The sequence below is a fragment of the Choloepus didactylus genome (assembly GCF_015220235.1).
Source record: "Choloepus didactylus isolate mChoDid1 chromosome 26 unlocalized genomic scaffold, mChoDid1.pri SUPER_26_unloc1, whole genome shotgun sequence".
Classification (NCBI taxonomy): domain Eukaryota; kingdom Metazoa; phylum Chordata; class Mammalia; order Pilosa; family Megalonychidae; genus Choloepus; species Choloepus didactylus.
This window is the reverse complement of record NW_023637614.1, coordinates 3,036,131-3,062,762: the sequence shown is the minus strand read 5'-3', so window position 1 is coordinate 3,062,762 and position 26,632 is coordinate 3,036,131. Positions and strand designations below refer to the sequence as shown.

General features: G+C 38.6%; 1 protein-coding gene across 3 annotated transcripts in view; it reads left to right on the top strand.

The window, feature by feature from the left end:
* LOC119525729 overlaps positions 1-26,632 on the top strand; it is a 237,517-nt gene that overhangs the window by 19,274 nt on the left and 191,611 nt on the right. For all 3 annotated transcript variants that reach the window (XM_037824537.1, XM_037824538.1, XM_037824536.1), the window contains exon 2: positions 16,977-17,173. In XM_037824537.1, the coding sequence (XP_037680465.1) occupies positions 16,977-17,028 (52 nt within the window). In that variant the 3' untranslated portion in view covers positions 17,029-17,173. The remainder of the gene's footprint in view (positions 1-16,976; positions 17,174-26,632) is intronic.

Genomic DNA, 26,632 nt, shown 5'->3' with positions numbered 1-26,632 from the left:
CATGGATGCAGATGGGCCTCTCTGTTCCAGACTCTTCTCACAAAAGGAGGATAAGCTGAGGAGTTTCTAAGGAGGCTTGAAACAGGTGAGGGGTTTAGAGATGCCTTTTTAGGAAGCAGAGATTGGAAAAGTAGAATTTGGAAGATGAAGCAGGAGGAGCATGGGGGAGTCTGAGGGTTTTCTTAAAGAAAACTTGGACATATGGAACTTTCCTTTGCCATTCTGTTGACAGAATCTATCAAGGTTAGTGAGAATTTGGGGATCAAAGTCCCATTGTCAGGTCACTTAGAGCTATTGACTAACTTGTATTGTGGTCAGACAGTATTGCAGTAATAAATGAGCCATTTGGGCTTAAAGCTTATGCTTAACTGACCCCATGATTTATGAAGCAACCTACAGGGGAGTCCTGTGGTGAGATGGAAAATGTGTTACCCATAAGGAGGCCTGAGGGGAGCATGAGGGAAAGAATGAGATTTCAAGCCTGGTGGACATGATGTGAACACAGGCATCCATGAGTCATGCTTGGGGTCCAAAGAAGGGAACTATTTCAGATGGAACTGAGAGGAGAGGCATCCCCACTGCCTCCTGGTACCATGGCCCAACAGCTGTGCAGTGAATTTCTTTACCTAATGTTAGTATTTTCAGTGAAGCAGGGGAAGACAAATTCAGGGCATTTGCAAATTACTTACCCCTAGTCTGGATAATTTGTCAGTGTTGAGGTTTAAATGGCAAAGAAAAGTCATTACCTCATCTCCCAGGTTTTGGCACCAAATGTAAGGTAGTTTGACTTGAAAGACAGGCAACAATGCCAAATGTGCAGATAATAAGGAAAAATTTTATTTGAGAGGAGATTCAGGGCAGCCCCCATCAACAGAAAAGCTGCTCAGATGGGAAAGCACACAGTTGGGTAGTGGGATTCCTTTTTATAAGGCTTTTTGCCAATAAGGAGGTTACAACAGTGTAAGGTATGTGAACTCTGGCCAATGGGGGTAATAAATAGTTTATCTGGTAACTTTGGCAATGCCTGTTTTGTGAGGGGTGAATAAGTTTGTGAGGGAAAGGGAGGGAGAACACAAAGTGGCATGAAATTGGGGAAAGAGAGAAAGTATCAATGTGAGGTGTGATCTGATCTGCAGCCTGCTTTTGCAAAACAGGGAGATGGGGAGGGACCCAGGACTCAGACATAACAGTTTAATTTACAGAAACTGTTAGATAGCATGGATATCATACATTCTGAAGGCAGACAGCATAAAGGTTCTGAGAATGCCTGGACAACCTCATTCTGCAGAACTCCTTCATTTGGATCATGACCATTGATGCTTCATTCTTTTGTACCAAAAGAACATACAAATGCTCCAGGACACACTCACTTCTTAGGAGTAGCCTGCAGTTGATGAGCTTTGGACTTGACCAGAAAATTCTTAAATTTGCTCTCAATTAACTTATCATCTCTTTATTCCTATGCACCCAGCTCTGTGTATTGATTTCCTATCTTCAAATTGCCTGTCTTGCCTGCTTTCTAACCCCTGCTGATAGGCAGAATGATGTCCATATATTAATCCACAGAACCTGTGATTATGTTAGTTTATATGACAAATGGGAATTAAGTTTGCAGATGGAAGTAAGGTAGCTAAATACTGACCCTGAGATGGAAGATGACCTTGGATTATCTGGATGTACCCAATGTAATCACGAGGGTCCTTATAAGTAGAAGAAGAAGACAGAAGAGAGAACCAAAGAGATGACAGCATGGGGAGGACTCAACCCTCTATTGCTGGTTTTGAGCCTGGAGGAAGAGGTCCACAAACTAAATAATTGGGTGGCATCTAGAAGCTAGCAAACAGATTCTTTCCTAGAGCCTTCAAAAGAATGCAGCCCATTGATACTGAGATATTAGCACACTGAGACCCATTTCCTAATTCTGACCTCCAGACTGTAGGGTGATATATTTGTTTGGTTTCAAGCCACTGAGTTTGTGTCAATTTGTTACAGCAGCAATAGGAAACTAGTATTCCTCTCTCTGATATCACTAGCAGTTGCCATCTTGTTTCTTGTCTTCCATTTGTCTTTCCTATCTTTCTGGAAAATTGTTACCTCCTGAGCTCTTGAATTCTTTTGCTTAACAGCATTGTAAATGGAGGGGAGCACTGTGTAACCACCAACTATTTGCAAATGGTGATGGTAGTATAAAAGCTAAACTGCTCTAAAAAAGAGACCCCAATATACCACAGCTTAAATAAGAAGGGCATTTAATTCTGTCTCATTTAATGGAAGCTGATATTCTAAATCTGTAACAATCAGTGCTGTATGACTACCAACCACTCAGAACAACAAGCTAAAAGAATGAGTTCACAAGTATAGGAGTATATGTTTGATTATCATCCTTGCACATACCGCTCAAACTACATAAACTAGAAGCCCAGGGGGACTCTTTTCAGGAGCGACTTAATTAGGGCTTAAGGAGCATCACCAGACCTCTACTTCTGGATTCTTGTGCCTCTGAGGTCATTGGCTGCATTCTCTAAATGCAATTCCTTGTGTTGTATGTTAAGTGGGTGTCAGCTTACTTCTTTCCTCTCAAGTGCAGCTGTGCTCCAGGACACTGTTCAGAGAAGCAAGTTCTTGCCACCTTTGTTCCACCATCCCTCAAGAAGCTTGTAGAAGTGAGAAACATCAGATCCCATCTCAAATATTCTGAATCTCAATTAGCATTTTAAGAAGACATTTGAGTAATTTATAGGTTTGAGAAATGTTGCCCTAGAGGAGTTTTTCAACCTCAGCACTACTGACTCTTTGGGCAAAAAAAGTCTGTTGTGGGGGGCTGGTTTGTGCCTTCAGGGATGTTTGGCACCATCCCTGGCTTCTATCCACCAGATGCCAGTGCCCCTCTCTCAGTCATGTCAACCCAAAATTTCTATAGACATTTCAAATTACCCCTATGGTACAATTTTGCAGTTGTGAACCCTTGCCTTTGGAGGATTTTCTTGTCTACATATTCAGAATGGAAATTCCACCACATCTACATTCCAGTCTGGAGGAAAGGCAAGAAGGCAGAAGTCTGGGATAGAATTTTCTCTTAAGCAAGGGAGGCAGAAGTTACATATGATTGGTGTGAATTTAGTGGCATGGCCCTGTCCGGCTGTAAAGGCATCTGGGAAACATATTGCACATCTCTGTCCAAGGAGGGGAGAGCAAGTTTGGGGGAAAACCAGCTGTATGCTACAGCAACTGAAATAAGAATATGGTCATAGTGTAGCTTTTTATTCAATATTATCAAGAAGTGAATCTGGTAGGAAAGCTAAAATAAATGACAAGGCATACTACTTTTTGCAACTATAGCACAGAATAATTTTAGGAGACCACAGGATATTTTAGAAGAACACAGAAAATTTATGTGATTTATAGTGCATTTTGATCTCAAGAGTTTGATGTCTCATTAACTTTAGTCATACAGTTTTTGCCATACAGATGTAACAACCTATATTACATCTTGCAGTTTTTGCCATACAGATGTAACCTATATTATTTTTTCATGAAAAATAATGCTATCAAATAACTGTAAAGACTATATTATTACCATATATATCTCTGATGAGGTGGAGATATTAATACACATTAAAAATACAGAGCCATTTAGTCCCAACTTCATCCTTTCTCTGAGTAGTTGCAGATTTCTCCTCATGATGCTACAAACCGTATTGTCCTCTGTAGTCCACTGTTCACACAGCAGTTAGAATAAGTGATTCTTTTAGAACACAAAGCAGACCACATCACTCCTCTGCTTTTAATTTCCCAGGGGTTTCCTTTCAACCTAGAAAAAATTCTAAATCCTGACCATTAGGTGTCCTTGGATCAGACCCTTGCCTACCTCTTTAACTACATTCCTTATACTTATTCTCTTTTCTCCTCTGCTTGAACTCCACTGACCTTGCTGTAACCAAGAAGCCAAATATAGCCCTGCCTCAGGGCCTTTGCACATGCTGCTCACTCTACCTGTAATGGTCTTTCTTCAGATAACTGCATTACTTACATCCTCTCTTCATTCAGGTCTCTGCTCAACCATCTCCTTCTTAGCTTGGCCTTTTCATGTACCAGTGGACTTATGCCACTCTTTGGGGAATGCTGATAAATTCATTGTTACATTAACATTTGCCTATATTTCATAATTACCCTACCCCTGCTCAGAGTTCTGGCATGTTAATTTCCTGATCCTGGAAAGAAGATCTAGTTCTGATCTGGTGTTATAAAATGCCCTTAATATTGCTGGGGTCAATTTAAATGATGTTTATCTAACTCTCAGCTATCGCTGTTGTTAAGTACATTGCCACCAGGTGGTGTTGTGTAACATAAACTGAGTCTGAAGACAGATGTTCCCTGAAATTTAAGATGTGAATGGATTCTTACTCTTTCTAATGTGGATTAACACTGTAATTTTTCCCTATTGTCAGACCCCAGAAAAAAGAGTCTAACATATAGAAGGAATGTCTTATCCAGGGGCCCTACTGCTTATCTCACAGATACCAGGTGCACCACAAAGTATTGAAGGCTGTTTTAGAAATCCCAGTCATAGTGGCACCTAGATCCCAAAAGGCAGATAAGACAAGATCAGATAGGTGAATGAATGACCACAGAAAAGCCAAAAGGCCTGCTTACTCCACATAGATAACACAGCTACATTTCAAAGAAGAATAATTCTCAGAAACCTAGCAACCAATCAGCCCAGAAATTGATAGGCACTCACCCAATTGAGGCACAGGACACACTCAGCAATCACCCTACCCCACAATACCCTCCTGTTCCAGTGTGGGTTTTCTTTTAAAAAATGCTGCTTGAGCCATTTTCTTTCTTTCCTTTTGCTGGCTCCCACCTGTTTTCTTCCTCTAATAAACCTTAAACTCTCTACTTAAACCATGACTCACTGTGTTGTGTGGATTCCTGAATGACCCCAATCTAACATTTGGTGCCAAAAACCCAGGACAGGGGTTAGACTGAGGCCTGAGTCTCTGGCCCCTTATGGGGCAATGGGACAGCCTCTCAGTCAATCATGTTTGGAGGACAAACTGAGGTGTGAGTTTCCCAGCCCCTTGGGGCATTCGGGCAGACTTCCAGTGGACTCTGTTCCCCAAACTACAGCCATTCAGTTTTCCATGCATGCAGTGGCTTGAGTCCATCAACTCAGACCACCTTGATGTGATGCTGGCACATCCTCATAGCTCTCAAATATCTACAACTAATTCAGCCCTAGGTAGGTAAGTGACATCTTTCTGCCCAGATACCCCCTTGGGAGATTTTTCTGGTGTCCCATGGATACCCTGGCCCACCCCATTGTGGCACCTCAGCCTGCTTTAAAGCAGGGCCCAGCATTGTAAGCCTAGGAAAACCTGAGCACTCAGTCAAAACTCTCTGATGTTCCATGAGCATCTTTCCCCACTGTAGCTGTCAAAGTAACAAGGGGGATGCCTTGGGCAAAAGACTGCATGCAGTTTCCTGACCCCCAATGGCAAACTGGGGACACCTGCTTTGTTGTTGTAACAGGTCATATGGATCTGGGCCATTAGTCTCACTTTAGCAATGTTTTGGGTGGCCTCTGTAAGCCTCTAAAGGAGTGGGGGAGCCAAGAGCCTCTCATGGGTGAACTCCATAAACCTCTGGTAAGCATAGCCCCAATTCATGTCAGCCTCATCCAGGGAAACTGTAAGCCTCCAAGTGAGTAGGGGAGCCATGGGTCTCTCACAGTGATCTCCATAAGCCTCTGATGAGCAAAGTTCCCTAACAAAACACAAGCCTCTCAAATTTCTTAAATAATCATGGGTAATATATAGTCACTTTTCAGTAGCTCCAAAACTGAATTTCCTCCTAAATCTACCCCCCTCAGATGTTTTTTCTGCAACTTCAATAAACTTCAATTAAAAGGGGAAGTAGAACCAATACAGTTTGGCTGCAATATCCTTTAGAGCAGCAAAAAATGTAATCCAGAAAATGGCACTTTCAATTGACAAATTCTCACTAAACAATAATTCTATTCAGCACAATGACAAGTAGTCTGAAGCTCCTAATCTCAAGCTTTCTAAACTGTTCAGTCCTGGCTATCTTTGTGCCCTTCTGTTGCCTCCTACCAAATCTTCCTCCATAAAAAAACCTTCTAAGTCTTCTGCTTTCCTCTCTACAAAAGTTAACCCTGAAAAGCCTTTAGGCAGGTTCTGCTTCTTTAATCCTGCAAACCATCCCCCTCATAACTACTCTGTAACCTCTTCTGCTCCCCTTCCCTTGCCCTTAACCCTTTCTTCTCCCCTCCCCTTATCCTTTACCTCTTCACCTCCCTTCTCATCCCATCACTGCCTCCTCCTCACCTCACCCTGCCCATACACAGCCTGCTTGCTGTCCATGTACCCCTCCCCCATCTCCCAATTGAGCCTGCCTCTCCCAGACAGGGGGGTGCAGCACAATCCCAGAGCATGCACACCTGGCACAACTGAAGATGGCTGGATAAGGCAAGAATTCCCCACCTCCTATACTGCAGCCCCTCTGAAGCCTTATCGCAAAAACAGTCACTCACCTTAACTACCTCCAACAGAAAGGATATAAAGTTTTGAAAGATAAAAAACAATTTTCTAAGCCATAAGTCACTTACTTAAAAATTTCCCTCTTCCCTAACTTAAAGAAAACTTATTTCTCTATTTGATGTGAGATCAGTTGAGCCTATTTAAAACCAGGTTTTCAAACACCCTGATCCATATCTTATCAGCTGTGGAGCTCCCCTGAACCCCTCAGCTCTGTGCCTACCAGCTGCCCAGAAATTTTTCCTAGAGCACCAGGACTGCCCACCACAAACACCAAATGCATCTGATTTAAGGTAGCTTTGCAATCAAGACTTTCTGTATGCTAGGTAAGTGTGTAATCTTTTGTTTATTTTGTTCACTTTTGCTTTCTTTTGTTTCAATTAATCTATTGTGTAGTAAGGCTAATTAAGTTGATCCAAGGGTTGTGCATGCAAACTCTGTGGGTTTGAGCCCCATTAACAGTAACCCCAGATATGTAGTTCTCATTTTAAATTTTGTGCAGTTTTCACAGTTTGCATTTGTGTGAAAAACCAGTTACATTTAAATATCTCCTACTCCAATGTTCTGTCTTTATAATTTCTTTTGCTATTGCTCAGCCATGGGAAACTCTCAAAATGTGCCAACTACATCTCCCTTAAAAACTATTCTTAATAATTGGTCTAAATTTGGAAAGTGTCATTAAAATTGTTAGTACATTATTGCAACTCTGTGTGGCCACAATATAAATTAAGTAAAAGGGCAAAATGACCAGAAAATGGGACATTAACCTTCAAGGAATATCCAATTTAAAATGTCTTACAAGAACAAAAAATTATGAAATTTAATAAAAATAACAAATGAGCTATAGCTAATGTCAGCTGGCCTTTATGTATGGTATGGCTAGCTATAGCAAACTGTCTCAAAACAGACAAAAAACTGTAAGTTAAGGAAAAGTTACAGTCTAAAAATATGTGGACTTCCACCTCTGCTTTAATATCAAGCCTTCCAAAGCAATTAAATAAGAGAAATAATAATGTAAATGTGCTAGCTTGTCAATTTTTAAAATTAAAAAGTCAAAAAGACCTAGTCAAAAGCATCCTTTCAAAAACCTGAAATTGCTGGAAGGACATCAAAAGTAATACCACTTAAAAATCAGCAAAAGTACAAATTGTCAAATCAGTATCATAAAATAATATCTCTACTGAGGAATCTGATTATAAGAACTTTGACTCCCTTTCTCTATAGAGACCAAAACATCTAAGGAGCCTTGTTGTTCTTATATACCAACTAATGATTTGTGTTCTGATGGAAAAGAACCAGTTGTTCCTTCTAATATAAAAGCATATTTAATAGAATTTCACCCTAAAACACTAAAATACAATTTCCAAATAAAAAAGTAAAAAGTCTTAGTATAATAACTAAAACAAATGATTCATATCCTTCAAGTCCTATATTAGCAGTTTGTACTTCAAGACAAGCTAAGCAGTTAAAAGCCATAAGTATTTTTAAAAAAAACCACAAGATTGTTTATTACTGTTTCAAAATGCATTGACTAAAATGTTCTAAATATTTAGCATCATTCTAACAAATTTGATTTTGGTAGTAATAGCATGTTGTATAGAAGGTATAAAGAATGTTTTTCTAATTAAGGGGAAAGGAAAGTGGCTTTCTCCTAAATGAAAGATTGTTAAGGAATGTGGAATGAAGCCTGGATGGATAGGAATGTGGGAAGAAGCCTAGGTGGATACAGAAAGTTGCAGAAGGTTTTAGAGTAGAAAATTTATTTCTGTAGTCAGGGTTGAAACATAGATACAGAAAGCTGTAAAAAGTTTGTGAAAACAATTATTTCTGTGGTCAAAGTTAAAAAATGGTTAAAACTAGTAATAACACTGCTCAACAATAGAACCTCACAACTTAAAGAAAAAAAGTGTTTTTATAAAACAAAATGGCATTAAATATTTTATCCACCACCCTAAGCAGTAATTAATATTCAATGTTGTGGGTATGTGCCTAATAATTTACTAAATATAAACATTCCTTACCATACTGCAAGCTCCTCACATTACTGTCTCCTGCTGTTTTTATTAAGAAAAAACTTTCCTTAAACTATTGAGGTATTATTTCTTGAAAAAAGGATGTAGAAGTATTTTTCTAAGTAATTAGTGTAGGAAGCAAAAGTCTGCTTTATCAAAATAACTTCTTGCACTTCATGCCAACATTATGATGTCCTTGATTATTTAAATTCTTGTATTAAGCACTCTTTACTTTTAAATTATTGTCTGTCCCTACTCTTTTATTTGAATGGGAGGTTAGTTAATGAAACCCAAACTGGCTGAACCATAACCTGATAAGGCATAGGCCTTTTCTAAAAGAAACCATAGGTTTCAAGTGTAACAAACAAACCTGTAACACTACCACAAAGTCCCTTTAACAGCCTTGTTTAGCCAGTAAATAAAAGTATGTTTACTCTAATGCTTTTCTAAAAGTGCTTGCAGTTAGCTACAAGTCAAAGCTTCATCTTCAACAACAAAGAAAAGCTTTTTTTAAAAAAAAGGGAAAAAAGAAAAAGAGAAGCAAGGCAAGTACAGAAGTTATGTTCTACCCATTATCTAACATAACTCTACTAAAAATGTAAAGAAAAATTAAACCTCTGTTTTAATTAAAGTGCTTGCATGTTTAAACCAGGCTCCTAGTACTGTGCCTGCATGCTCTCTCCCCATCAGAGTTATCAGTAGAACCCATTTCTGTAGTCCCTAGAACCATAAAGGTGCCAACCACATCACATGGATGTGCTTCAGAAGTAAATGGGAACATGCTGTTACTATAAACACCTTTCACTACAAACACCATGCCTCTGCCTGCCAAAAAAGACTTGATCACTTTAGCTTTTCAGGTGATCATTGCCTCCAGACTGGCTGAGCTGCATAGTGCCAGAGGGTGCTGTAAAACAGCCCAATGGTACCCTAGAGCCCACTGTCCTTTTTCCTAGAGGACCAACGATGCTATGCTACAACAACTGTAAAAAGGAGATACCTCTTGGAGCTGCAATTGCCACTGTGATGTAGTTGAAACCTAAAAATATAATTAACATTAAGGCCTGCTCTTATGAGGGGCAGCATGTATGGTATTGTAAACTTAACACCCAATGCAGTTCAGGAAAAACTTGAGCATTCATTAGCATTCAGGGCTATGCATACATACCAAATAAATATAACAATGTCTCTTTGATATTAAATCATATGCAAAATAATAATAATGTTAAAATTATAGTAAACTAAATGCATTTTCTAAGTAGTTAATGCACTTACTATGAAATAGAAAATTGCCCTTATTACCATAGTTTTTATTCTGCTTGTCATTTTTTGTCTTGTTTTTGCCTGTATTGTGTTTGTGAGTTTATGCCCAGAGCATCTTCCAAATTAATATAGGAACCTATTCACCTTTGCTCAGCAGAAAGCAGTTACAAGAAAAAAAAAACTCCACCTACTTTCCCTTTCATGAGAGATGCTCACAAGATACCATTTAATCTTTAAATAGTTTAGCTAAAGTAGTCATACAAAATAAAAAGCACTAAATGTTCTAACCAAAATAGCAAGAAGAACTTGTACAATAATAAATGAAACCTGTTGTTTTTACATCAATAATACATGACAAATCAAACAAAACTTACAAGTACTAAAACAAAATATAAACATAATAAAAGATAATCTAGCAAATTAAGCAACTGCTAGTTAAAAAACTTTCTCTCAAATTTTCTTTCATTTCTATGCCTCTACAAGCTATTATACTCCCCCTTGTGGGGCCAGTAATTATCCTTATATTAATTTTCCTTTTTGCTCCTTACCTCTTACAATGTCTAATTAAATTTACCAATAATTCAATAGCAGTCATAACCAAACAACAAAACTCCAAAAACATACTACTGCTGCAATGAAAATTTGAAAATCTGCTCCTGCTGCAGCAAAAGCCTCACTACCAGTCAGTTCCAGCAAAAAATATCCAAATGTCAATCTAATAATACTAGAACTAAGTTCAAAGCAACTCTTCTCCAACTCCATCCATGCCCAGCTGGAAGTAGTTAAGTGTGTGAGATCCCTATTCCCTACAAAGGTTGATTCAAGCTAAGTTAAAGCATTAACCCAAAATTCAACCCAAACCCATACCAATTTTTTATTAAAAATAAAAGGCAGGAATGTCAGACCCCAGAAAAAAGAGCCTAACATATGGAAGGAATGTTTGTTCCAGGGACCCTGCAGCTTATCTCATAGATACCAAGTGCACCATAAACTAAGGGCTAAAGGCTGTTTTAGAAATCCCAGTCATAGTGGCATCTAGACCCCAAAAGGTGGATAATACAAGATCAGATAAGTCTATAAGATGAATGACAACAAACAAGCCAAAAGGCCTGCTTCCTCCACATAGATAACACAGCTACATTTCAAAGAAGAATAATGCTTAGAACCCTAGCAACCAATCAGCCTGGAAATTGATAGACACTCACCCAATTGAGGCACAGGACACACAGCAGACACCCTTTCCCCCCAACACCCTCCCATCCCAATGTGGGTTTTTCCTTTAAAAAATGCTGCTGTCAGATAGAGAGCTGGAGCCATTTTCTTTCTTTCCTTTTGCTGGCTCCCACATGATTTCTTCCTCTAATAAACCTTAAACTCTCTACTTAAACCATGACTCACTGCATTGTGTGGAATCCTGAACAACTCCAACCTATCACCTATATCAGAAAATAATAGGCTTTGTGAAAAAGGGTTCATTTTCAGTAACTATTAAACAGACACCAAAACAGATGTTTAGAGCCATGTTTAAATCAAACCCAAGTATAATTATGTATCTTTTCTCTTTAACAAATTTTTAGACAATTTATTCATTTTTGTTCAGAATCAGAGAGAATATTTCCAGGCAGCACATTTTTTTCTTAACATTCCTGTCATCTGAATATGGACAAACAGTGGTCAAACCATGTTACTGTAGGTTTGTGTTGACATGTAATTATAGAAAATATAATTATAAAATGTCAGCTATTACATGGGTATACTACCCATTTGAAGTACACTACCCATTTGAAAATTGAATGGAGATTTGAGCCTACAAATCATAGGACCTCACCCAGATCCAGTAAGAGTCACTATTTCCTAAAGTAGAAAGAAACAGTGATTATGTTCTATGCACACTGGTTCTCATTTGCCTATGTATCACTGTGCTGAAAGGCCCTATTTTAGTTTACCTTCAACTCTTGGCTTTGTTATTCATATGTATTCTTGGAATTGGGTGTCTTTTACAGTCTTTCCCCCTCTCTTCCACCAGGATGAAGAAATTGCTATAAATAAAAATAAGTTATAACACCTTTAATGAAAACTTTTTCTAGTGGTTTAATAAACTTAGTTTCAGTGCAGAACTCAATAACTTAGGATTCTTCTGGTTATGCAGACAGAAATCCCAGGTAAAACCTGAACAAATTAATGGGGGCTTATTAACCTGAGAAATCCTGGGGTGGAGATTTTTTTCAGGTATGACTTAATTAGGGCTTAAGGAGGGTCACCAGCTCTCTACTTCTGGATTCTTCTTCCTCTGAGGTGGTTGGCTGCATTCTCAAAATGCAACCCCTTGTGATGTATGTATTTAGGTGTCAGCCTGCTTCTTTCTCCTCAAGTGCAGATGGAAAATCATGCCATCTTGTGTTTCTGCCAAAATCCCACTGAAAATTTTGGGTTCTGATGGGGACAAACTCCCATTCATAAACCACACACTGTTGCCAGGGGATGAGACACTGGAGGCTCAGCCTCTCTGGAAAAGGTGGGAGTTCATTCCCCTGGATGCACAGAGAATGAAATGTGTTGGCATTTTCACTCAGCAAAACTAGGATACAGATTTCAAAGAAGAGAAATGGATGCTGGCACCAAAACAACAGGTTGTCTATCTCAAGACTCCTCTGTTGGGTTGAAATCTTTCATCAAAGCACAGCTCATAGACACACACACTGAGAGTTTCACTGGCTTATGTGGAGATGAAGGCATGGTTCCTACTCTGTGTCTTTCACCCTAGCTGGGCACAAATAGGGAAGCTAAAAATCTCTCTCTCTAGCTCACTACTTGAAAATTCTGCATCTCTGCTTTAATCCAGAAAAGAAAGAAGAAGGAAGTGATGAAGAGAAAAAGGGTGGTAATGCAAGAAAAGAAACTTGTTATTGAAACCTTAAGATGTATTAAATCCTGAAAAACAATATCTAAAGAACTTATCCCTCAGAAATCACTATCTATTTGGAATATTTTCTATTACATCATTTCCTTAGCAAGCCCCAGCAGCTGTCTGGGATCTTTTAAAGGGGTTATATATCTTACAAGATAATTCTTCAAAGAGCAAATGAAGGTGTCTTCACATTGTCTTACTATCTGGATTCCCATCAAGGATGGAGGGATAGTGGAAGAAGGAGTGGAAGACATAGGGAAATGATTTGGCATTTGATCAGTCTTAATATAACAACCAGAAAGCCCAGAATTTCTAGAACAGTACTGATTCTTTTTCATTTAAGGTGAGGCCTACAATATAGAATTAAATGTCATTTATATTTTTAAGCTTCTGTAAGACTTTCTATGACAATACATCCACATTTTGGAAAAAATCACTGTCAAATCTAGTGTACTGGTGTTTTGTTTTAAAATATGTACCTCACACACTGGGGGATTCTCAGTAGCACATAATGTTTTCTTCCTCAGCCTGTGTATTTGTGGGTGTGGGTGTGCTAAAATTCTATCACAAGGGATCTTTCTGAAGGTTCTTCAGCAGCAATACTTTGGGAAACTTGTGGACCTAGGGACTCTTAATCCCAGAGCCACTTATTAGATCAAGGCCAATTTCCTGAGAACCTTTAGCTCCTTGAAGGCTATGGGGTTTTCCATCACTCCCTCTGATCTCCTGCTACCATTTCCCTTTGGCTCAGGGTCCCTGCCACTGTCTGGCTGTAGAGCAGAAGCCTGACTCTTTCAATACTCACCAACCTTCCTGTTTTTCCCCAAAGAAAAAACCACAGTCCCTTTCTATTTAAAGGCTTTGCTTTCTAGATGGGCAAGAGATGAGGGATGTGAATATAGACAGAAGAACTAGGAATTGTCACTTGCAACTTCTTATTGGTAATATCTTCTATTTTAGGTCCCAGAAATTTGAAACCTAGCCATCTGAAAGATGTTTTTCTTCTAGGTTCCTTGTGACTTATTTGAAGATTCTGAAAACTTCTTCAAAGTGGTTGTTTTTTTTTTTTTAATTTCTGATAAAGACAAATTTTAAAAACAAATATATATATACAGGAAATTAAATTTTGATTTGGACTTTCCAGCAGTTGTGCTTCTTAATATTATACATTCTTAATAATAGTAGCTAACTTCCATTGGGTGCTTATGTGATTAAAATAAACCTTAGCATGTCCTATCCTTTCTCTTATTTAATCCTTCCAGGAGCCATTATTGAGTTAGAGTACTGTTATCTTTGTGAAAGTTGAGGCACAGAGAGTGAAGAATTATACCCAAAGATAACACAGGCCATTAGTGATGGCACCCTGATTCAAGCCTCTGCATGTGGGGTGCCCTCTGATAACCACAATACTATATTGCTTCTCTGAGAGAGAAGATGCTAAGGACATTTTCTATATACCATCCCTGCCTAACGAGTAGGGGTGTTATAAATATAATCAAGCTGCATTTTGTTCCTGTCTGCTGACAAAGCTTTGATTCTCTGGGAATCACTGACATAGCTGAATTCAACATGTCTTCATCTTAGAAAATGGCTACTGTTGCCACATTTCAAGGCTGCTTGGGAAATAAACTTCCATCTTCTAATGCTGTGAAAGACTGTTGCTAATGTCTATGCAGTTTAGTTTGGTTTAAATGTCTTAGCATTTTGAATAACTTCAAAGAGAGGCACTGATTTCCCAAGCCCTGATCTGAGCTGGCAGTTTTAGAGACCCATTGATTCAGCTGCCCCTTTCCAATGCCAGAGAATGGAGGTCTGTGAATTGCCCTGAGCTGTGTATTCTTTAAAAAAGAAAGGGGAGAAAAAATACCTTTAGCTTAGGTAATTTCAAGCCTGTGTGAAGTTTAGAAATCCACTCTATTTTCTCACCTTGCTTGGACAAGCCTTTGATCCTGCTACCATGATTGTGAGATGTCTCTGCAGGATGGGCATGAGGAGAGTTGAGAAAGTTTATTTGGATGGATTAAGGAAAGAGTTGGCAGAAAAAGGATTAAAGAGCATGAGTAGTATGCTGCACATGGGAGTGGGAATGGGGGGGAAAGTTACCGGAGGAGAGGGAGAGGTGGGAGAGTGAAGAAGGATTTTGTGGTTGTTACCAGCCTGACAGAGGGAGGAGTGGTTACAGAAATAGAAGAAAGTCTGAATGTATGGAACTTTAGACTATTTGTCATTGCATTGAATGAAATTTTTAAGATCTTGTAGAATTTGGTAATTTAAGTTTCCGTTTACTGGCCACTCACTGAGTGAATTTCCCACGGAGAGTGCAATTGGTTAGAGCTCTAGCAGCCCCAGTCATGGAACAAGAGCAAAAGAATCAAGCATTCTTCTGTCTTTGCTTCTTGCTCAGAGAAAAGTGAGACCAAACACAAAACTCAGGTGTCCCCATGAATGAGGGGTCTGGCCTTGGGAATAGTTTCCCTCAGTGGGGAAGGTTGGTGACATAGTTCTAGGATTTTCTGTGTCTGAGAGAAAGGAGAAATGGACAGGACCTTCCAGAGGAACCAAAAAACTCACCCACAGAATATGAACTGATGTCTGGTGTTGGGAGATTTGTCAGCAATGGCAGTGTAGAAGTTCTCCCCAGGTTGACTGGTGTCAATATAACTCCCAATCCTGTTTTTTTTGCTGCCATTATGTTAGAAATTTGGAGGTGCAGTCATAGAGGGCATGGAGATTAATTGACTTCAGGCAGGAAAGTTTTATTCAAGCAGCAGCATGGTGGGAGTCAGAAAGAAAAGCACCATAAGCATGGCAGAGGTCTGAAGTAAAGTTTCAGCCCACTTGAGACAAAGGGGGGGGGGCTGTATTTATGCTTTGCTTTTGGGGTAGTCAGTTGGTGAAGTTTGATAGGGGTTTAGCAGATGGTATAAGTGATGACTGGACCCAGGGTTCTGTTGGGGCGGGAGTTGAGAAGGAATGGTGTTAAGCCATTGGAGATTTGAGTAGTGGGTTTTAGTGTCCTTTTAAGGATTGGAATGTATATAGCTGAAGAAGGGGGTTTGGGGAAAGATGCAGTGGCTGATTACCAGGAAGTTTTGTATAAAAGTCTTGTCTAATGTGCTGTTTGTGAAAGCCTGCATTTGGAGTGGAATTTTCTAACATTATCTGCAATGCTAGTTGCTGTATTTAATCCTCACAAGACCTAGGGATTGGGTCCTCTTATTATCCCATTTTTCAGATGAGGAAACCAGCTTAAAGAGTTTGTGTTATCACTTGCTCAAAGTCACTCATCTGGGAAGTGGAAAATTCACATGTGAACAAGACCCCATGATTTCAGAGCCTGCATTTTCTTTGTTTACTTTTCAATATATTCTGAACAATTTTCCATGATACTGAATGGAGACCTAGTTCATTGTTTTGAAGTTTCTGCATCATATTTCACTGTAGAAATATATCATGTTATACCTGATCAGAACTTCTTGATGGGCATCTTTGTGGTTTCCTTTATCTTTTACAAACAAGACTCTTGATGAAATCCTTATATTCTTGAATGTTTCTGATCATAAAGAAGATTTAAGGAGTCTGAACATTTTCAATTTTGATACATTTTGGTAAGTTTTCAGAAGGCAATCTTTGAGTTCCTGGGCGAGGCCTCAGAGTTGTCCCCAAGCAATGATATAGATATAGTAAAACTTAGACCTTTTTGTGCCACAGGCACTTACTGGCACTTGATAAAATGTTTTAATAAAAAAGAAGGTTATTCTGCATACAGCTACCATGAGATGAAAGAAAACCTGCAGTGTGAGTGTGGTTGTCACTCTTGGATGTTCTTATTTAAAGCAGAGTTTCTATTGTCAAAATATTACAGAAAGCTCCTTTCTCTTCTGCATGAAAGGGAAAAAATAAACATGGCCTTTCTCTTTGGGAATTGCTGCACATTTTCCTCTAATATTTGAGAATTCAGAGTGAAGCCAAAGATTCCTTTTATTACTTTTCCTAAGTGAATTGAAGCAGAGGGATAGAATTGTTTCAGCTCTAAAGCAAGATTAGATTTCTGAGGTGGTAGTTAGTTACAGATGGGGAGGACCTCTGTGTGTCAATACAGGCAAATCTGGAGTCCTTCTGTCCATGAGATGCCATATATTGAGATTCTGCATCAGAAAAAGACCTCTCTGGATGCTTTTTGAGAAGTCCAGCCAGGGATATTTTATCTGTCACTATCTTGCATCTCTCCAGAGAACAAATCCCAGTAGATGTCTATGAGGGTGACAAGAGGAGGACTCCCTGAAGGCTTCTCTTCCACTGTGTCCAACGAAAGTCTGATTTTCCTGGGTTGTGAGAGCTCAAGTGGAATTTGAGCAAGACAAGAGCTGAAAAACTTCACCAGGGACCTGTGGAGCATGGGCCTGTGTGACTATGAAGATTCACATTTGGTATGCTCACTGTTGCTTTCTCTTAGTTTCTCTACAATTCATGTGCCTGTTACTGTGACAAGATGAGTTATTGTACATGGTGCTTCTGCAGGCTCCTTTGACCAGATAATCTTTTATGGACACACTCCTTGACATAAAATGCCCAATTTCCATGTAAGAGCTAATCCCTTTTCTGTCTTGTTATGTTAGAGACTGCTATTTATCTCTCAGTTTTCAGTTGGGCATGTGATGAACTTAGCTAAAAACTATATTTCCTAGTCTTCCTTCTCATTGATGTGGCTAATGAGTCTAATTTCCAGCTAGTGGGATTTGAGAGCCAATGCTGTGCAATGTCTGGGAAATGCCCTTAAGAAGACAGTCTTTCCTTTGCCATTGGCTAAGATATGAATATGGTGGCAGAAGCTTGATGGTCATTTGGCACTATGTGAATAAAGCAAAAACCACATATTGACAATGATGGAGCAACAAGATACAAAGAGTCATAAAAGGAATAGAGATGAGAAAAATAAATTTCTATATTGCTTAAAACATATTATTTTGGTTTTTCAATCACTCTCAGTGAAACTTAATTCTAATGAATACATGTGCCTTCTATGTTCCAGGTGTTGTGTTTAGTGTTTTGTGGGAATCATCTTCTGTTACCTTTAGAAGAAGTTTTATTGTTATTCACATTTACAGCTGAAGCAAGTGAGCTTTAAAGAAGGGAAATTACAAGTGACTTCTCTAAGGTGTTACATCTTGTATTTTGATGAACCCAAACTTTAACCTGTTTGATTACCTGTACTTTTAATTGCTACACTTTCCAGAAATTATTCAAACACTTCTCCATCTGTATTGAGTGTTTCCCAATACGCCAAGCTCCAAGTTTGGTAATCAGGATACAAATTTAAGCATAAGCAGAGAAGTCACACTTTCAATGCACTTGTTCTTTAGTTGCTGACACAGGTGCTAATCAACCAAGGAAAATGTAGTTAAAATTATAAATATGATGAGAACAATGAAAGAAAAGTACCCAGTACTGTAATAGAATATAATAGAGAGGCAGGGCAAGATGGCAGGCTGGTGAGGTGTATGTTTTAGTTACTCCTCCAGAGCAATTAGGTAGAAAGCCAGGAACTGCATGGAACAGACACCACAGAACAATATGACTTTGGGCATACTTCATACAACACTCACAGACATGTGGAACTGCTGAGATCAGCAAAATCTCCATCCTTTCAGCAGACTGGAAGCCTCCCTACACAGCCCTGCAGCCCAGAACCACCCTGAGAGATGGCACTCACCTGTGACAAAGCACAGTCATCCCTCAACAGAGGAACTGGGGGTGCATGGCCTGGAAGATGGACCCACTCACTAGTCTCAAGGCCTATATGCCAATACCCAGAACTTGTGTGTCAGTGGCAGAGACAAACTGTGGCAGGACTGAACTGAAGGATTACACTCCTACAGCAGCTTTAAATCTCTATGAACACAAAGGAGATGTGATTGTTAGAGCCACCCCCCTCCCTGTCCACCCAAACACATGTCCCATATACAGGATGGACAACACCAAATACACACACAGGCTTGGTACACCAATTGGACTCCACAAGACTCACACTCCCACTCACCACAAAGACAAAGTGGGGGAGAACTGGTTTGATGGGAATAGGTGGCTCACAGATGCCACCTGCTGGTTAGTTAAAGTGTTAGAGATAAAGGTTTTTATCAGTCTACAAATCCTAAAAGAACACTATCAAGTGAAGCAAATGCCAAGAGGTCAAAAACAACAGAAAAATTTAAAGCATATGGAAAAAAACAGATGATATGGAAAACCCAAGCCCAAGCACCCAAATCAAAAGGTCAGAGGAGACACAGTATTTGGAGCAAATAATCAAAGAACTAGAGATGAACAATGATACCATGGCACAGGATATAAAGGACATGAAGAATAGCATGGCACAGGATATAAAGTACATTAAGAAGACCCTAGAAGAGCATAAAGAAGAAATAGCAAGAGTAAATAAAAAAAAGAGACAATCTTATGTAAATTAAAGAAACTGATGACCAAATTAAAAAGATTCTGGATACTCATAGTACAAGACAAGAGGAAGTTGAACAACTAATCAGTGACCTGTAAGATGACAAAATGGAAAGAGAAAAAACAAAAGAAAGAAATGGGAAAAATTAAAAATATTGAAATGGACCTTGGGGATATGATAGAGAACATAAAATGTCCAAAAATAAGACTCATTGGTGTTCCAGAAGGGGAAGAGAAGGGTAAAGGTCTAGGAAGAGTATTCAAAGAAATTGTTGGGGAAAACTTCCCAAACCTTCTAAACACCATAAATACACAAATCATAAATGCCCAGCAACCTCCAAATAGAATAAATCGAAATAAACATACTGCAAGATACATTCTGATTACACTGTCAAATATGGAAGAGGAGGAGAAAGTTCTGAAAGCAGCAAGAGAAAAGAAATTCACCACATGAAAAGGGAACAGCATAAGACTGAGCAGTGACTACTCAGTGGCCACCATGGAGGTGAGAAGGCAGTGGCATGACATTTAAAATTCTGAGAGAAAAATTGCCAACCAAGATTTCTTTATCCAGCAAAGCTCTCCTTCAAATTTGAGGGAGAGCTTAAAATTTTCCAGACAAACAAATGCTGAGAGAATTTGCTAAAAAGGGACCACCCCTACTGGATATACTAAAGGGATCTCTACTGACAGAAAAACAAAGAAAGGAGAGAGAGACATGGAGAAGTGTCCAGTACTAAAGAGATTCAGTATGGACACATGAAAGGACATTAACCGAGAGAGGAAAAAATATATATGACAAACATAAACAAAAGGCTAATATGGCTGATTCAAGAAATGCCTTCATGGTTACAATGTTGAATGTAAATGGATTAAACTCTCCAGTTAAAAGACATAGTTTCACAGAATAGATAAAAAATGAATCATCAATATGTTGCATGCAAGAAACTCATCTTAGACACAGGGATACAAAGAAATTGAAAGTGAAAGGATGGAAAAAAATATTTCATGCAAGCTACAGCCAAAATAAGCAGGAGTAGCAATATTAATCTCAGATAAAATAGACTTTAAATGCAAGGATGTTATGAGAGACAAAGAAGGTCACTACATACTAATAAAAGGGATGATTCAAAAAGAAGAAATAACAATCATAAATGTTTATGCACCAAATCAAGGTGCAACTAAATACATGGGAGAAACACTGGCAAAACTAAAGGAAGAAATTGATGTTTCCAGAATAATTCTGGGAGACTTCTATACATAACTCTCTCCTATAAATAGATCAACCAGACAGAAGACCAATAAGGAAATCGAAAAGCTAAATATTCTGATAAATGAATTGGATTTAACAGACATATATAGAACATTACATCTGAAATCACCAGGATACACATTCTTCTCCAGTGCTCATGGAACTTTCACCAGAATAGATCATATGCTGGGACATAAAACAAGCCTAAATAAATTTAAAAAAAATTGAAATTATTGAAAGCACATTCTCTGACCACAATGGAATGCAATTAGAAGTCAATTACCGTCAGAGACTTAGAAAATTCACAAATACCTGTAGATTAAACAACACACTCCTTAACAATCAGTGGGTTAAAGAAGAAATAGCAAGAGAAATTGCTAAATATAGAGAGATGAATGAAAATGAGAAAACAATATAGCAAAGCCTATGGGATGCAACAAAACTGGCACTGAGGGGGTAATTTATAGTACTAAATGCATATATTAAAAAGGAAGAAAGAGCCAAAATCAAAGAACTAATGGATTAACTGAAGAAGCTAGAAAATGAACAGCAAATGAATCCTAAACCATGTAGAAGAAAAGAAGTAACAAGGATTAAACCAGAAATAAATGACATAGAGAACAAAAAACAATAGAGAGGATAAATAACACCAAAAGTTTATTCTTTGAGAAGATCAACAAGACTGACAAGCCCCTAGTTAGACTGATAATGAAAAAGAGAGAAGACCCATATAAACAAAATAGTGAATGAGAAAGGTGACATTACTGTGGATCCTGAAGAAAATAAAAAAATTGTAAGAGGATACTATGAACAACTGTATGCCAATGAACTGGATAATTTAGAGGAAAGGACAATTTCCTGGAAACAGATGAACAACCGAGACTGACAAGAGAAGAAACAGAAGACCTCAACCAACCAATCATAAGCAAAGAGATCCAATCAGTCATCAAAAAGCTTCCCACAAATAAATGCCCCAGGCCAGATGGCTTCAGAGAGGAATTCTACAAAACTTTCCAAAAAGAACTGATACCAATCTTACTTAAACTCTTTCAAAACATTGAAGAAAATGGAACACTACCTAACTCATTTTATGAAGCTATCAATCTAACACCAAAACCAGACAAGGATGCTACAAAAAAAGGAAAACTACAGGCTTATCTCTCTAATGAATATTGATGCAAAACTTCTCAAAAAAATATTGGCAAATCAAATCCAAAGACACATTAAAAATTTCATACACCATGACCAAGTGGGGTTCATTCCAGGCATGCAAGGATGGAATAAGAAAATCAATGTATCACATTAACAAATCAAAAGAGAAAAATCAAATGATCATCTCAATAGATGCTGAAAAAACATTTGACAAAATCCAACATCCCTTTTTGATAAAAATACTTCAAAAAGTAGGAATTGAAGAAAATTTCCTCAGTATGATAAAGAGCATATATGTAAAACCCACAGCCAGCATAGTAATCAATGGTGAGAGACTGAAATCATTCCCTCTAAGATCAGGAACAAGACAAGGATTACCCACTATTACCACTATTACTCAACATTGTGGTGGAAGTGCTAGCCAGGGCAATCTGGCCAGACAAAGAAATAAAAGGCATCCAAATTGGAAAGGAAGAATTAAAGCTGTCATTGTTTGCAAATGATATGATGTAATATCTGGAAAACCCTGAAAAATCAATGATACAGCTAGTAGAGCTGATAAACAAATTTAGCAAAGTAGCAAGATACAAGATTAATGCACATAAGTCAGCAATCTTTCTATATGCTAGAAATGAATAAACTGAAGAGACACTCAAGAAAAAGATACCATTTTCAATAGCAACTAAAAAAATAAAAACCTGGGAATAAACTAAACCAAAGATGTAAAAGATCTATAAAAAGAAAACTATATAACTGTACTAAAAGAAATAGAAGGGGACCTGAAAAGATGGAAAAATATTCCATGTTCATGGATAGGAATGCTAAATATTAAGATGTCAATAATACCCAAACTCATCTACAGATTCAATGCAATCCCAATCAAAATTCCAATAACCTAATTTGCAGGCTTGGAAAAGCTAGAAATCAAATTTATTTGGAAAGGGAAGATGCCTTGAATTGCTAAAGACACTCTAAAAATGAAAAACAAAGTAGGAGGTCTTACACTCCCTGACTTTGAAGTTTATTATAAAGCCACAGTTTTCAAAACAGCATGGTACTGGCATAAAGACAGAAATATTTATCAATGGAATTGAATTGAGAATTCACAGACAGACCCCTAGTCTATGGCCAACTGATCTTTCATAAGGTCCCAAAAATTACTGAATTGGGTCATAACAGTCTTTTCAAAAAATGGGGCTGGGAGAGTTGGATATCATTATTCAAAAGAATGAAAGAAGACCCCTACCTCACAAACTACACAAAAATTAACTCAAAATGGATCAAAGATCTCAAAATAAAAGACATTACTGTAAAACTCCTAGAAGATAATGTAGGGAAACATCTTCAAGACCTTGTATTAGGTGGTCACTTCCTAGGCTTTACACACAAAGGACAAGCAACATTTTCACTATGATCTCACAGTTACTGTAGAATGTTAACAAATTCTTTAGCATCCTAACACTTTTGTTCCTCTGATTAACCTCTGACCTCATCTCCTACTATTTTTCTCTACCCTCATTCCAGTTCAGATGTAGTGAGCATGATATATATTAAGTAAACATCAAGACACTTTTTTCCTAAATGTGCTCCCTCCCAATAGGCTTTTTCATTTGCTGTTCTTTAGTCTAGAATACTCTTTCCCTTAACTTTCAGACTTTATTCAATAAAGACCAGGTCACCATACCTAAATAGTTAATCTTTTCCAATATTTTGTTTTCTTAGTAAGTATTTATATCTAGTACAATACTTGATTAAACAACATATGTGTATATATATATATATATAACAAATATCATCTATCCATCTATAATTTTAATTCTTTTCCCACTACAGAATAAACCCAATCAGAGAAGAGATATGTCTACATTTCCTGCTGATTCCCAGGATCTAGAAAAGTGTTTGATACATAGTATGCACTAGATATATATTTTTAAGTAAATGAATACATACCTATTGTATAAACTTCCATTTATACTAGAACTTTCCAAAAATGCATTGATTTTTCATAAAATCAACATTACCCTTCTAGGAAACCTATTTATATGTAGCCTTTTAATTGATATATATTCATTCTTTTTCCAAAATTCCTAGCATTACTGTCATAATTTGAACAATTTGTGCCTACATGAAGTTTTGGTGTAGGGAGAGGAAAGAGATCAGTCCAGCCCAAAAGGGAGGTTAATTTTATCCCCAACAGATGAGTGTTCTCCTGTAGCTGTGCTTCTAGTTCAGGATAACAGCATACAGGTGAATGAAACAGCTATTTCACTCAGTTTTCATAAGGGAGTAACATAACAGTTTGGCAGAATTCTATGTGACCCTTCTTCTGAAAGTGTGTTTATAGCTAGGGAAAACAGCATAAAAGAAAATACACCAGCTATTTTACTCAGTTGTGTAAAAAGTAACATACAAGTTTCACTGAATTCAAGTTGAGTGTTCTATTGAGAGTGGGCTTTTAGTACAAAAAAACTGAATCAAAATGAATGAAAGAGCTATTTCACTCATTTTCAAAACTATGATACATGTTACTTTCACAGACCTCTAGATTAGAATTCTGCTGAAAGTTTTCTTTTTAGCACAGAAAAATAGCATGGAAGTGAATGAAACAGGTATTTCACTCAGTGTTACATACTTATTAAATTTCCCATGACAGATCTTCAAAACTCTTTTATCAATGTTCATTACTCCAAAAGTTTTATATTTTATCACAAAAATCATTAAGATAGTTTTGCATGTGTTGGTAGCATCTCAGAGACTTTGCCATATCCATGGTATATTATCTGAGCTGAGAAAATTACAAGCCTACTCTAATAATTAGAACCCAGGAGGCAGGGAAAGATGGCAGACTGGTGAGCTGTAAGTTTTAGTTACTCCTCCAGGAAAGTAGGTAAAAAGCCAGGAACTGCGTGGACTGGACACCAAAGAGCAATCTGTCTTTGGGCATACTTCATACAACACTCATGAAAACGTGGAACTGCTGAGATCAGCGAAATCTGTAAGTTTTTGCGGCCAGGGGACCCGCGCCCCTCCCTGCCAGGCTCAGTCCCGGGGGAGGAGGGGCTGTCAACTCTGGGAAGGAGAAGGGAGAACTGCAGTGGCTGCTCTTATCGGAAACTCATTCTACTGATTCAAACTCCAACCATAGATAGACTGAGGCCAGACACCAGAGACTCTGAGAGCAGCCAGCCCAGCAGAGAGCAGACAGGCATAGAAAAAAAACAACACGAAAAACTCCAAAATAAAAGCAGAGGATTTTTGGAGTTCTGGTGAACACAGAAAGGGGAAGGGCGGAGCTCAGGCCTTGAGGCGCATATGCAAATCCCAAAGCAAAGCTGATCTCTCTGCCCTGTGGACCTTTCCTTAATGGCCCTGGTTGCTTTGTCTATTAGCATTTCAATAACCCATTAGATCTCTGAGGAGGGCCGTTTTTTTTTTTGTTGTTGTTGTTGTTTTTTTAAATCCTTTTTTCTTTTTCTAAAACAATTACTCTAAGAAGCCCAATACAGAAAGCTTCAAAGAATTGCAATTTGGGCACGTCAAGTCAAGAGCAGAACTAAGAGAGCTCTGAGACAAAAGGCAATAATCCAGTGGCTGAGAAAATTCACTAAACAACACAACTTCCCAAGAAAAGGGGGGTGTCCGCTCACAGCCACCATCCTGGTGGACAGGAAACACTCCTGCCCATCGCCAGCCCCATAGCCCAGAGCTGCCCCAGACAACCCAGTGTGACGGAAGTGCTTCAAATAACAGGCACACACCACAAAACTGGGCGTGGACATGAGCCTTCCCTGCAACCTCAGCTGAATGTCCCAGAGCTGGGAAGGTGGAGCAGTGTGAATTAACAAAGCCCGATTCAGCCATCATTTGAGCAGACTGGGAGCCTCCCTACACAGCCCAGCAGCCCAGAACTGCCCTGAGGGGACGGCACTCACCTGTGACATAGCACAGTCATCCCCCAACAGAGGACCCGGGGTGCACACCCTGGAAGAGGGGCCCACTTGCAAGTCTCAGGAGCCATACGCCAATACCAAAGACTTGTGGGTCAGTGGCAGAGACAAACTGTGGCAGGACTGAACTGAAGGATTAGACTATTGCAGCAGCTTTAAAACTCTAGGATCATCAGGGAGATTTGATTGTTAGGGCCACCCCCCCTCCCCGACTGCCCAGAAACACGCCCCACATACAGGACAGGCAACACCAACTACACACGCAAGCTTGGTACACCAATTGGGCCCCACAAGACTCACTCCCCCACTCACCAAAAAGGCTAAGCAGGGGAGAACTGGCTTGTGGAGAACAGGTGGCTCGTGGACGCCACCTGCTGGTTAGTTAGAGAAAGTGTACTCCACGAAGCTGTAGATCTGATAAATTAGAGATAAGGACTTCAATAGGTCTACAAACCCTAAAAGAACCATATCAAGTTCAGCAAATGCCACGAGGCCAAAAACAACAGAAAATTATAAAGCATATGAAAAAACCAGACGATATGGATAACCCAAGCCAAAGCACCCAAATCAAAAGACCAGAAGAGACACAGCACCTAGAGCAGCTACTCAAAGAACTAAAGATGAACAATGAGACCATAGTACGGGATATGAAGGAAATCAAGAAGACCCTAGAAGAGCATAAAGAAGACATTGCAAGACTAAATAAAAAAATGGATGATCTCATGGAAATTAAAGAAACTGTTGACCAAATTAAAAACATTCTGGACACTCATAGTACAAGACTAGAGGAAGTTGAACAACGAATCAGTGACCTGGAAGATGACAGAATGGAAAATGAAAGCATAAAAGAAAGAATGGGGAAAAAAATTGAAAAACTCGAAATGGACCTCAGGGATATGATAGATAATATGAAACATCCGAATATAAGACTCATTGGTGTCCCAGAAGGGGAAGAAAAGGGTAAAGGTCTAGGAAGAGTATTCAAAGAAATTGTTGGGGAAAACTTCCCAAATCTTTTAAACAACATAAATACACAAATCATAAATGCTCAGCGAACTCCAAATAGAATAAATCCAAAAAAAACCCAC